The 12484-nt window shown below is 45.0% G+C and overlaps 1 protein-coding gene across 4 annotated transcripts in view; it reads right to left on the bottom strand.

Moving 5' to 3' along the window:
• hip1rb (huntingtin interacting protein 1 related b) overlaps positions 1-12484 on the bottom strand; it is a 35347-nt gene that overhangs the window by 9116 nt on the left and 13747 nt on the right. For 3 of the 4 annotated variants that reach the window (XM_014161307.2, XM_045703137.1, XM_045703135.1), the window contains exons 7-26: positions 12380-12441; positions 11517-11657; positions 9414-9471; positions 8132-8207; positions 7841-8005; positions 7628-7683; positions 7388-7460; positions 4965-5148; positions 4772-4860; positions 4509-4625; positions 4293-4394; positions 3774-3968; positions 3357-3504; positions 3123-3209; positions 2869-2976; positions 2588-2724; positions 2391-2501; positions 2194-2252; positions 2065-2095; positions 1900-1962 (exon numbers count right to left, since the gene is read on the bottom strand). In XM_014161307.2, the coding sequence (XP_014016782.1) occupies positions 1900-1962; positions 2065-2095; positions 2194-2252; positions 2391-2501; positions 2588-2724; positions 2869-2976; positions 3123-3209; positions 3357-3504; positions 3774-3968; positions 4293-4394; positions 4509-4625; positions 4772-4860; positions 4965-5148; positions 7388-7460; positions 7628-7683; positions 7841-8005; positions 8132-8207; positions 9414-9471; positions 11517-11657; positions 12380-12441 (2062 nt within the window). The remainder of the gene's footprint in view (positions 1-1899; positions 1963-2064; positions 2096-2193; positions 2253-2390; positions 2502-2587; positions 2725-2868; positions 2977-3122; positions 3210-3356; positions 3505-3773; positions 3969-4292; positions 4395-4508; positions 4626-4771; positions 4861-4964; positions 5149-7387; positions 7461-7627; positions 7684-7840; positions 8006-8131; positions 8208-9413; positions 9472-11516; positions 11658-12379; positions 12442-12484) is intronic. The other variant, XM_014161308.2, reaches the window with a different exon arrangement.

Genomic DNA, 12484 nt, shown 5'->3' with positions numbered 1-12484 from the left:
TATTTTAAAATCGGACATATCGAGTGCATAGAGGAGTTCTGTATTGGTATGCTTTTTGTGAACGTTTATCATGAGTAATTTAGTAAATTGTTAGCAAATTCCCCGTAAGTTTGCGGGGGGTATGCTAGTTCTGAACGTCACATGCTAAGGTAAAAAGCTGTTTTTTGATATAAATATGAACTTGATTGAACAAAACATGCATGTATTGTATTACATAATGTCCTAGGTGTGTCATCTGATGAAGATCATCAAAGGTTAGTGCTGCATTTAGCTGTCTTCTGGGTTTTTGTGACATTATATGCTAGCTTGAAAAATGGGTGTCTGATTATTTCTGGCTTGGTACTCTGTTGACATAATCTAATGTTTTGCTTTCGCTGTAAAGCCTTTTTGAAATCGGACAGTGTGGTTAGATAAAGGAGAGTCTTGTCTTTAAAATGCTGTGAAATAGTCATATGTTTGAAAAATTGAAGTTTTTGTATTTTTGAGGAATTTGTAATTCGCGCCACGCCTATCATTGGATATTGGAGCAGGTGTTCCGCTAGTGGAACGTCTAGATGTAAGAGGTTAAGTAGTTTAATCACGTAATAATAATTAGAGAATTTTTGATAAAGATTAATCTTAATCTTGTTATGTTGTGTTGCTGCCATGCTATGTTGTCGTCTGTGTGTTTTGTCCTATATTTTCATTTAATTTATTTTACTTTAATTCCCTGCAGGAGGCCTTTCGCCTTTTGGTAGGCCGTCATTGCAAATAAGAATTTGTTCTTAACTGACTTGCCTAGTTAAATAAAAATAAAAAAGGCAAAGGGTGGCTACTTTGAAGAATTTAACATACATTTGGATTTGTTTAACACTTTTTGGGTTACTACATGATTCCATATGTGTTATATCATAGTTTTGATGTCTTCACTATTATTCTACAATGTATTCTACAATTATCCTACGATGTAGAAAATAGTAAAAAATAAAATAAACCCTTGAATGAGTAGGTGTGTCCAAACTTTTGACTGGTACTGTATATCTAGGTAGAGTACAGTGACTATGCATAAATAATAAACAGCGAGAATTGCCTCGTTAAATAAATGAATAAAAAGAGTAGCAGCAGAGTAAAAAAAAAATAGTCCCGGTAGCCATTTGATTAATTGTTCAGCAGTCTTATTGTGGCTTGGGTGTAGAAGCTGTTAAGGAGCCTTTTGGACCTAGACTTGGCACACCGGTACCACTTGTCGTGCGGCAGCAGAGAGAACAGTCTATGAGAATAGGGTGGCTTGAGTCTGACAATTTTTAGGCAGGAAGCTTGGCCCCAGTGTTGTACCGGGCCGTACGCACTACCCTATGTAGGCCCTTGCGGTCGGATACCGAGCAGTTGCCATACCAGGCTATGATGCAACCAGTCAGGATGCTCTCGATGGTGCAGCTGTAGAACCTTTTGAGGATCTGAGGACCCATGCCAAATCTTTTCAGTCTCCTGAGGGGGAAAAAGTGTTGTCGTGCCCTCTTCACGACTGTCTTGGTGTGTTTGGACCATGATAGTTTGTTGGTGATGTGGACACCAAGGAATTTGAAGCTCTCAACCTGCTCCACTACAGCCCCATCAATGTGAATGGGGGCGTACTCGGCCCTCCTTTTCCTGTCGTCCACGATCATCTCCTTTGTCTTGATCATGTTGCGGGAGAGGTTGTTGTCCTGGCACCACTCTGACCTCCTCGCTATAGGCTGTCTCACCGTTGTCGTCGATCAGGCCTACCACCGTTGTCGTCGATCAGGCCTACCACCGTTGTCGTCGATCAGGCCTACCCCCGTTGTCGTTGATCAGGCCTACCCCCGTTGTTGTCGGCAAACTAATGACAGGCTAGATTTACAAGGTTTTCAACATTAAATTATAAATGTCAAGACTCACCCTCCCTCCCTCAACAATCTCCTTCTGTAGGTCGGTTGATGTCAGGACCAGTAAATGGATGGCCTGAAGGACAGAGGAAAGGAGGGAACGCAGCATTATTAGGATTTCGATCAAACCTTTTGAGTAAGTCAATCAAAACAGTAAGTAGAACAGCAGCCATCTTACCTTCATCAAGTCTGTGCAGCTGTAGAGGATTCTATGAAACAAGGAGTAATATCATGATGAGTTAAAGGGGAAAAATGCAAACATGTATTTCAACTAAAATACAGAGCGTAAGTCAAACATACTACTGACCTTTCATTGACCTCAAGTTTGACGCCAGAGGTGTCCTTTCGTGCCTGATTCATCATTTCCTTTAGATACAGAAAAACAGCAATTGAGAAATGTGGATAAAGCCTGGGAATGAATACAGATATATTGTGTAGATAGTGTTGAGCTTGTGATGTCATTCCCCTCTACAGTGGGATGTTCTACATGGTTGTGATCCTCACATCGATTCTGCGCACTGCCTCCTCAATGGCTGCTGATGTGGCTGCCATCTCCTTGTCCACCAGATCTCCCAGCTCATCCTGTCGCACATCCATGCCTTTAGGTCGCAGCTCCTAAGCATTGGAAGAGGAGATGAGATTAAGAAAAATAGTAAAAGGACAGGGATAAAGATTGAGAAGACTGCCCAGTAGTCCATTACCTCCCCCAGCCTCAGGATCTTTTGGACCACAATGCGAATGGAGGCCGGATCTGCCCTCTGGAGAGAGGCCTTGGACTTGAGGTCCTTCAGGAACTGCAGACTTTGAGTGGCACAGCCCCTGCAATTCTCAGTCAGGCCTGCAGGGTGCAAAAGTGCAAGATGCACACTGACACTGTACTCGCATACCAAATGGTTTCAATATCATATTTCAGTAAAATTCCAATAAGATACAAGATTAGTTTCAAACAGGAATCCGTTCTATTTGAGGAGAACGTCCTTACGGTCGGCGTGGTCGGTGGGAGCCATGTGTGCTGTGGCACTGCCGTTGATGATGGTGTCAGCAGCCAGGTGGGAGAACTGGGTCAGGGCCCTCAGCAGCCCACCAACATCTGGTAAACAGAGGAAAGGATGCATCACTGCCAGTAACACAGCCAAGCTCTGTCACTAACAAGCACTCATGACCATTATCACTGGGGTTGCTCAAAGACGACTAATTATATCAAAAACACTGAGCACCAAGTAATGAGCAACTCACCTCCCATGTTTGTCAGGTAGTCTGAGTGACCCTTTTTCACTTTGTCAATGGAGCCTAAAGTGGCCTCTGCACGACTGACCAGGTAGTCTGTGGTGGAGAGACAAAGAAAAAAGTTTGAAAAGCATTATTTTTATAGATTTACACACATGCATGGATGAGTCATCTTCCACTTTATATTCTAAGTGACATGAACAGCATCTCTCTGTGTGTATGTGTTCGTTCACTCATTTTAACCTGGGGAGCTGGTGCAGCGGATGTGCAGTGGATCGTCCAGTTTGGCCACAGCATCCTGGATGATGCTCTCAGCCTCAGAGACCGTTCCCTGCAGCAGAGAGAACTGCTCCTCCAGCAGCTTCTGCTGCAGCTGCTCCTCACGGCAAGACTACACAGACGCAACGAGACACAGTCAGACATACGGTCAGAGGGAAAAATAGATGGTCACAGACATACTAATGGTTTATCTTATATTGTGCAGACAGCCAAATAGTTCAATAATTAAAGAAAATCTGTCACTTTGCAATGCAGTCTGAGTAATAAGGGATTTGACCAGCAGTATAGCTTGTGTCTATTTTCTCTTTTGCAATCAACAAATGACAGACAAGACAAAGCAGCTGACTGAACTCTGCTCTGTGCGGTGCTGTCCTGACTGACCTTCTCCTGCAGCCTGCCCTGCAGCTCTCCCAGCTCCCTGGTGCTCCTCTCCCTCTCCTGCTGCAGGGACGATTGCTGCAGCTGTGCAGCATGGCGCAGGGATGACAGCGCTGCCTCCTTCTCACTCACAGAGTGCATCAGGCGCTCCTTCTCCGCCTGCAGCGCGGACATGGATCTGGTCTGCTGTTCCCCCACCTGGGAGAGACGGAGGAGGGAGAGAGGAGAGAGGGTAGAGAAGAGACAGGAAGAGGGAGAAGGCAGATAACAGAATAATAGGTACATTAACTTTTGTGAGGAAAAGCCTTTTCTGATGTTTGTGAGAATTTCATATGTGATCACTTCCTCACACAGTCCAGGTTCCTATAGCCTTCACAGCCAATTCTGATTTGCAAGTCTGGAAAGTGGGGCGATGTTTTTGCATCGAGTTTTGCATGATGGTGAATCAGATGACTCCCCTGTGTCATTACATAGGGGAGGGAACCCACTTTATTCAGTATTTACTGCATCATCACCACACACCTTCTCGTTGCTCTGCAGAGTGCCTTTGACACGTTCCACTTCTGCCTTCTTCTCCTCAAACTCCCTTTTAAGCTTCTCCATCTCAAACTTCTGCTCCTCAAGCTGCAATGATAAGACAATAACATTATTCAGTCAATTAGACAAAAGGTTAATACAGTACTGAAATATAACATTAACTGCACTGGATCACTATTGCTAATACTCAATAACATTAACCTTCATGTCAGCGTCCTGTTTGATGCGATCCACCTCAAAAGCCAACTGCTGCTTGGTCCTCTCCACCTCCTCCTGGGTCTGCTGGGTGGCTGACAGCATCTTCACGGTGTCTGCACTCTGCCAACACAATGTCACATATACGTTGTTAAACATTCTCTTCACACTAGACAGAAAAATAACGCTCAGTTGAGTCTGAGTCTATATGCGCATACATGGAGAAAACCACAATGAAAACAGAGGTGAGGTTCCCCATAAGTCTGTACCTTCCTGAGCAGTTCCGCATGGCTGGACACTAGCTCAGTGTGCTTCTCCTTCAGCTTGTTATAGCGCTGCTCTGTGGCCTGGGCTCTCGCTGGGTAGAAAAGTGGGGGTCAGAGACAAGAGGGAGATATCAGTGTGTGTTCAATACAATGTGACTGAACATGTATGCCAGACTTAGTGAGTGGCTTCTCTTACTCTCGGCCTCTCCGAAGGTGGCCTGCACGCTCTCGTGCTCAGCATTGCGGCGGCGCGTGGCCTCCAGCTCCATGCGCAGCTGCTCGTTCTCCACCAGGGCACGCTGTTTCTGCACCCGCTGCTCCTCCAGCTCCGCCTCCAGACTGTTGATCTGGGACTTAAGCTGAGTGATGTAGCGCTGGGCCTGCAGGAGGGAGGAGGTAGGTAGTCAGTCAGTCACCATAGTAAACCTCCCCTGGGTAGATCACTACCACCACAGGACACCATGACATGGCACTAGTGGATGAGGGCCTCAGACAGGGAAAACAAAAGTGTTGAGTGGTACAAATTATTTTTACAAAACATATACAATTTTAGGTTAGGATGACTCAATTCAATATCACAGGCATAAACTTAAACTTTTAGCAACGGTTATGATACAGGCCACATTAGGAGCCAGCCATTTGCAGAAATTGGGGTCAACAATACATCTCACACTGTGTCCCAGACACACCTTCTGGTCTTCTGACCACAGACAGACGTCATTTCCCATTCTGAGACAAGCTGCCACATTCCACATGTCACGATTCATCTTTGCATCCACCCAACACATGACCTAAATTCCTCTCCCCTTTACAAATCAACAATGTCCACCACTGTCAAAACTTGGTTATCAGTGTTTCCCCTAAGTACATGGAGTAGCCAGCTAAATAGAAAAAGTAGCCAGCCAGGCGTCCCCAGGCTTTTCATAATTTATCTGCAGATAATTGCCAAAAAGTATACCAGTACGCAAATTAGGGAGATCGACTTTATTCAGTCATTTTGACACCTTTTATAAACTAAACAACACTTGCTGTTCGGTTGTCAATCAAAGGACAGTCAATAGCCTACGCGCCATGACTCCGTGGCTGGCTATAGGAAACACGCGAAAGAAAATAAATAAATGAACAATAATTAGGCTACGTGGATTTCGACTCATTGCTACCACTTACATTAAAGGGGATGGGCAGATTTCTCTTGCGCTATCCAGCCATGTAAAGAAATTTGACTGCAACCTACCACAGCGCACACCAATCACACAGGTACAGGAAGGTGGGACAGACAGCAGACTGTCAAACCAGCAGTGTTTCCCAGTCATTGATTGCTTTGTGACTGACAGTTGCCTGTCCTATCAATAGATCGCTAGAAGATGTATAGCGTTCATTTTGGCGGGAGAGGGCTTGATAGACTTTTCTGACTAGCGAATAGAAACTTTTAAATGAAAAGTAGTAGTTATTTTTTGAAGTGGGAAAAGTAGCTTGGTGTTTAGGGAAAACAACGTGCTGGTGCTCTTCCATGCCGTCCCTAGGAGGGGTGTGTCACTTGAGTGGGTTGAGTCACTGATCTTACTGTCTGGGTTGGAGCCCCCCTCGGGTTCGTGCCATGGGGGAGATCTTCGTGGGCTATACTCAGCCTTGTCTCAGGGTAGTAAGTTGGTGGTCTGTTGATATCCCTCTAGTGGTGTGGGGGCTGTGCTTTGGCAAAGTGGCTGGGGTTATATGCTGCCTGGTTGGCCCTGTCCGGGGGTATTGTCGGACGGGGCCACAGTGTCTCCCGGCCCCTCCTGTCTCAGCCTCCAGTATTTATGCTGCAATAGTTTGTGTGTCGGGGGGCTAGGATCAGTCTGTTATATCTGGAGTATTTCTCCTGTCTGATCCAGTGTCCTGTGTGAATTTAAGTATGCTCCCTCTAACTCTCTCTCTTTTCTCTCTTCTCTCGGAGGACCTGAGCCCTAGGACCATACCTCAGAACTATCTGGCCTGATGACTCCTTGTTGTCCCCAGTCCACCTGGTCGTGCTGCTGCTCCAGTTTCAACTGTCCTGCTTGCGGCTATGGAACCCTGACCCGTTCACCGGACGTGCTACCTTGTCCCGGACCTGCTGTTTTCGACTCTCTCTACCGCACCTGCTGTCTCTAACTCTGAATGATCGGCTATGAAAAGCTAACTGACATTTACTCCTGAAGTGCTGACCTGTTGCACCCTCTACAACCACTGTGATAATTATTATTTGACCCTGCTGGTCAACTATGAACATTTTAACATCTTCGCCATGTACTGTTATAATCTCCACCCGGCACAGCCAGAAGAGGACTGGCCACCCAGAGCCTGGTTCCTCTCTAGGTTTCTTCCTAGGTTCCTGCCTTTCTAGGGAGTTTTTCCTAGCCACCGTGCTTCTACATCTGCATTGCTTGCAGTTTGGGGTTTTAGGCTGGGTTTCTGTATAGAACTTTGTGACATCGGCTGAGGTAAAAAGGGCTTTATAAATACATTTGGTTGATATACATTGTTAACAGGAATAATTAACCCTTAAATAGTATTATTTGAGGTACAAGTCAATTATTTTTAGCTAGGTATGACATCTGTAAAATCTGTTTAAAGGAGTTAAAACTCAAGTCTACTTACCTCTCCTTTGACCCTTTCCAGATCTGTCCTCAATAGCTCCAAGTCCCGCTTGAGGTTCTCAATCTGGATATCCCTGTGGACCAGAAGACATACAGCCTCTAACCTTTAAGATACACACACACTGGCACACTACTAACTCAATTCACAAGAAGATATCCAGACATGTCAGTTCAAAAAACATCACCAGTTTACATATCCTTCCGTTTCAAACACACCAATGCTAAAATACCAATGACTAACCTGTCATCAAAACCACCATTGGCAGGTCCAAAGGTTTGATCAAATATGTCGAACTGCTAAAGGAAAAGTCAGAGAAGACTCATTAATGCTTATACAATCTACAGCCAAAATTAGTGCTACTTTAAAAAAATAAAAATAAAAATAAGACATACACATCCAATGGGCCATAGCTGTGCCCTCAGAGGTCATGACCCAGTGGCCTATAAGTCGTACCTGTGGCACTGCCATGCTGGGCATGGTGACGTCACTGACATTGATCAGCGGTTCAGGGTCGTCATCGTCATCATCCACCTGCTCGGGCTCATCCTCGTCTGGGATGACCACCACCGGCCTCGCATGCTTGGCCAGGGAAGCCGCATGCAGGAAGTTAGGAGGGGACTGGGGATGAACACACACACAAATAAATAAGACAGGACTATAAACACAGATGGATCCACAATCTAGGAAGTGTGGTTGAGTCCCAATACAGTATCTTTCCCCTACTATGTCGGTCTATGATCTTACTTCTGGCAGCTTGGGGATCTGGATGAGTCTCTTGAAGTACATCATGTCTCTGGCTTTGTTGAAGAAGGTCTTGAGGCTGTAAGGCAAATATTTCAATCACTGATCTGAATGATGCCACTATAATCTACAGGAACACAACATTTTCTAAACTGTGTTGTATTATTGCATCCCTAAAATAGAGGGGGATGTGTATGATGTGTATGACAGAATGAAATAAAACAAATAGAACCAAGTTTCACTTACTTAGCTAGCAAATGCAGCTAGATAGTTTAGCCTACTCAGAGGGATGCCATGTTACCTAGCTGGACTATCCAACAACACTGGAACTCTTCCATGTCAAGGTAAGCTTTTGATTTTACAAATGCATTGCCACTGGGGCCCGCCAGTGTTAGTGCTAAACTACTTACTGACTGTACACTAACGTTACTGCATGACTGTAGCGAGTTTACTAACGTGTTAGTTCTATTAGCTATGTTGACTTTGACGTTACTTTAGCTAATATGGTGACAATGATGTAGGCGGTGTAGCGGTTATAATATGGTTTGGCTTGGAAAGGAATGAACTGTGTTTACGTGTGACCAGCGGCGTATTCATTCTGCCGAATCTATTGAAAAACTTTTCTTAAAACGAAAGCAAATGGAATGAAACGGGGATAAACATACCTGAATTTGTCCAGTAGAAACTCTTGTTTGTAACTGTTGGACTAATGACTACACCCTAGATCAGCTAGAAGCAGGCAAGAGTGTTCAAGGTGGTATTGAATGTGTCACTATTCATAGGCTAGGTTGTAGCAACCTCATGATGGGTATAGGGAAAATGTGAGTATCACGTAACAGCCTAAACCTATAGATGTTACATTGAACTGGGTGAATAGAATATGAATGACAGTCATCCAATATGTTGTAATAGAAATAAGGCCATGCGCTCATAAACAGCACCGACCGCCACTGATGCCAAGGTATCCACTAACACATCAAGCTCCCTCTCTGCTTTCTTTCTGGGCTGATTACTATGTCACTGGTACACTATCTGAAATGCTCAGACTCAGCCCCTTCTCACTTTCACAGAGGTGTGTCCGACTGTGACGACATGATGATGACACATTACAATGGGTGGAAGCTGGGTGGTAGGCACCAGGATATTTGCAGTGACTCAGGGTAACAAGCCAGGGGGAGGGAAAGGCAGGATTGTGCCGCAGCCTCCCTGTTATACTGAGGCTCCCTTCCTCCCTCGCTTTTCTACCCCCTCATTTACTAGCAGCCTGAGCTCCTGGGTGACTTACCTGTGGAACTGGTCATGGAAACGATCACGATGTCCTTGCAGGGTGTCTGCTGGGAGACCTGAAATCCAGGACATGCAATAGACAAACTCACAAAAAATACTTTGAAACAAGTTGAGTCTAATTAAGTTAGCAAAGCGTAGTTTAGAGCAAGTAGACACATGGAACTACTATTAAGAATACTTTGCATGATATCACAACATGCAAAGAATCACATTTGTGATCTCCAGTTAATTTCCTCTCATTGATTAAACTACCAACGGGACATTAAAAACTAACATCTTATGCTTCACGGAGTCTTGGCTGAACGACGACATCAACAACATACAGCTGGCTGGTTATACGATGTACCGGCAAGATAGAACAGCGGCGTCTGGTAAGACAAGGGGTGGCAGTCTATGCACTTTTGTAAACTACAGCTGGTGCACAATATCTAAGGAAGTCTCGAGCTATTGCTCGCCTGAGGTAGAGTATCTCATGATAAGCTGTAGACCACACTACCTACCGAGAGAGTTTATCATCTGTATTCTGTATTTTTTGTAGCTGTTTACATACCACCACAGTCAGAAGCTGGCACTAAGACAGCATTGAATGAGCTGTATTCCACCATAAGCAAACAAGAAAATGCTCACCCAGAGGCGGCGCTCCTAGGAGCCGGGGACTTTAATGCAGGGAAACTTAAATCCGTTTTACCAAATTTCTATCAGCATGTTAAATGTGCAACCAGAGGAAAAAGACCTCTGGACCACCTATACTCCACATTTGGCAAATCTGACCACAATTCTATTCTCCTGATCCTGCTTAAAAGCAAACATTTAAGCAGGAAGCACCAGTGACTAGATCAATAAAAAAAAGTGGTCAGATGAAGCAGATGCTAAGCTACAGGACAGTTTTGCTAGCACAGACTGGAATATGTTCCGGGATTCATCCGATGGCATTGAAGAGTACATCACATCAGTCACTGGCTTCATCAATAAGTGCATTGATGACGTCGCCCCCACAGTGACTGTACGTACATACCCCAACCAGAAGCCATGGATTACAGGCAACATCCACACTGACCTAAAGGCTAGAGCTGCCGCTGTCAAGGAGCAGGACTCTAACCCGGAAACTTATAAGAAATCCTGCTATGCCCACCAACGAACCATCAAACAGGCAAAGCATCAATACAGTACTAAGATCGAATCATACTACACTGGCTCTGACGCTCGTCGGATGTGGCAGGGCTTGAAAACCATTACAGACTACAAAGGGAAGCACAACCGAGAGCTGCCCAGTGACACAAGCCTACCAGAGAAGCTAAACTACTTAAGCACACCAAGACAGTCGTGAAGAGGGCACGACAAAACCCATTCCCCTCTCAGGAGACTGAAAAGATTTGGCATGGGTCCTCAGATCCTCAAAAGGTTCTACAGCTGCACCATCGAGAGCATCCTGACTGGTTGCATCACTGCCTGGTATGGCAACTGCTCAGCATCTGACTGCAAGGCACTACAGTGGGTAGTGTGAATGAACGGCTCAGTACATCACTGGGGCCAAGCTTCTTGCCATCCAGGACCTCTATACCAGGCGGTGACAGAAGGCCCTAAAAATTGTCAAAGACTCCAGCCACCCTAGTCAGAAACTGTTCTCGCTGCTACCGCATGGCAAGCAGTACTGGAGAGTCTAGGTTCAAGAGGCTTCTAAACAGCTTCTACCCCCAAGCCATAAGACTCCTGAACATCTAGTCAAATGCATACCCAGACTATTTGCAGTGCCCCCCCCCCCCCTTTACACCACTGCTACTCTCTGTTGTCATCTATGTAGTCACTTTAATAACTCTACCTACATGTACATACTCCCTCAAATAACCGTTGCCCCCGCACTTTGACTCTGTATCAGTCTCACCATTGTTATTTCACTGCTGCTCTTTAATTACTTGCCACTTTTATCTCTTATTCTTATCTGTATTTTTTTTAAACTGCATTGTTGGTTAGGGGCTCGTAAGTAAGCATTTCACTGTAAGGTTTACACCTGTTGTATTCGGCGCATGTGACTAATACAATTTGATGTTACAGTACATTTTGAAAAATATGTCATGCAGTTGAGATTAAGATGCCAACGTACAAGCGTGCAGCTTGAAGAGCAGCTTGACGGTGAAGTGGTAGAGGTGACTGCAGTCCTGAATGACCTGGATGAGGGGGGACAGGCGACACTGGCCTGACGTCAGCGTAGAGATGGCAATGGACGTGTTGAGCTGCCGGATCACTGCAGATCACACGCCAATGTATAACATATAACAAACACCACAATAAACAAACAATCTTTAAATGGGGAGGATTTGGTATCGCTGTCTTGCTTGGGTAAAACATCTTTCACTGTCACTAGTTCAGAAATACAGCACTTGGACAATGGCTCAGACATTTATGAATCACCCACTCTGTGGGTGGAAAACAGTTATCAGCAGATCTAGCAGTAGTGTGGGTAGATGTGTGAAAGCACAAGGCGGTTAGGAGCTCCCATGTTTCCTGAGTACAAGGTGCCCAGTTAGTCACAGAGGCAGGCAGGGTTGTTTACAGTTGTACTGTTTGTTTATACTTGTTCAGGATCACAGGCTGTGACAACATCCTGCAGGGCAGGGAGGTGCATAATGCAATTACAGCCAATCAGAAGAAAAACAAGGAATGTCCTCTAATAGCAAACATTTATAACCTATTTATAGGGTTTTGGTGAAATTACATGAGGGCCCTAATCATACTAAACAAAAAGTGGTTTAGAAATGTGTTTCCCTTAACTTTTGGGGGGATTAACTCACTCCCTCAACAGCAGAACAAGTGTGTGCTCACAAGTCTCTATTTAACTGGCCACTATCCTGTCCCTAGTCCATTTCAGGCACACAAACAGTTAATGGAAACAGACCCTGTACCTCAGGTTACCCATCCTTTGAGAGGTGGAGGTAGGTAGGTAGGAGAAAAGCGGAGGATTCTCACCTGTCTCAGCTAGCCTCAGCTCTGTATCCAGGTAATCAAACACTTCCACAGTGAGCTGGAACCTGCAGGAGTGAAGTCGATATCCCCCTTAGTAACACAAGGCTA

The sequence above is a fragment of the Salmo salar genome, chromosome ssa20, assembly GCF_905237065.1.
Source record: "Salmo salar chromosome ssa20, Ssal_v3.1, whole genome shotgun sequence".
In the NCBI taxonomy this organism is placed as follows: Eukaryota; Metazoa; Chordata; class Actinopteri; order Salmoniformes; family Salmonidae; genus Salmo; species Salmo salar.
Note: the sequence above shows the minus strand (reverse complement) of the source record. Positions and strands in the feature narration are given on the sequence as shown.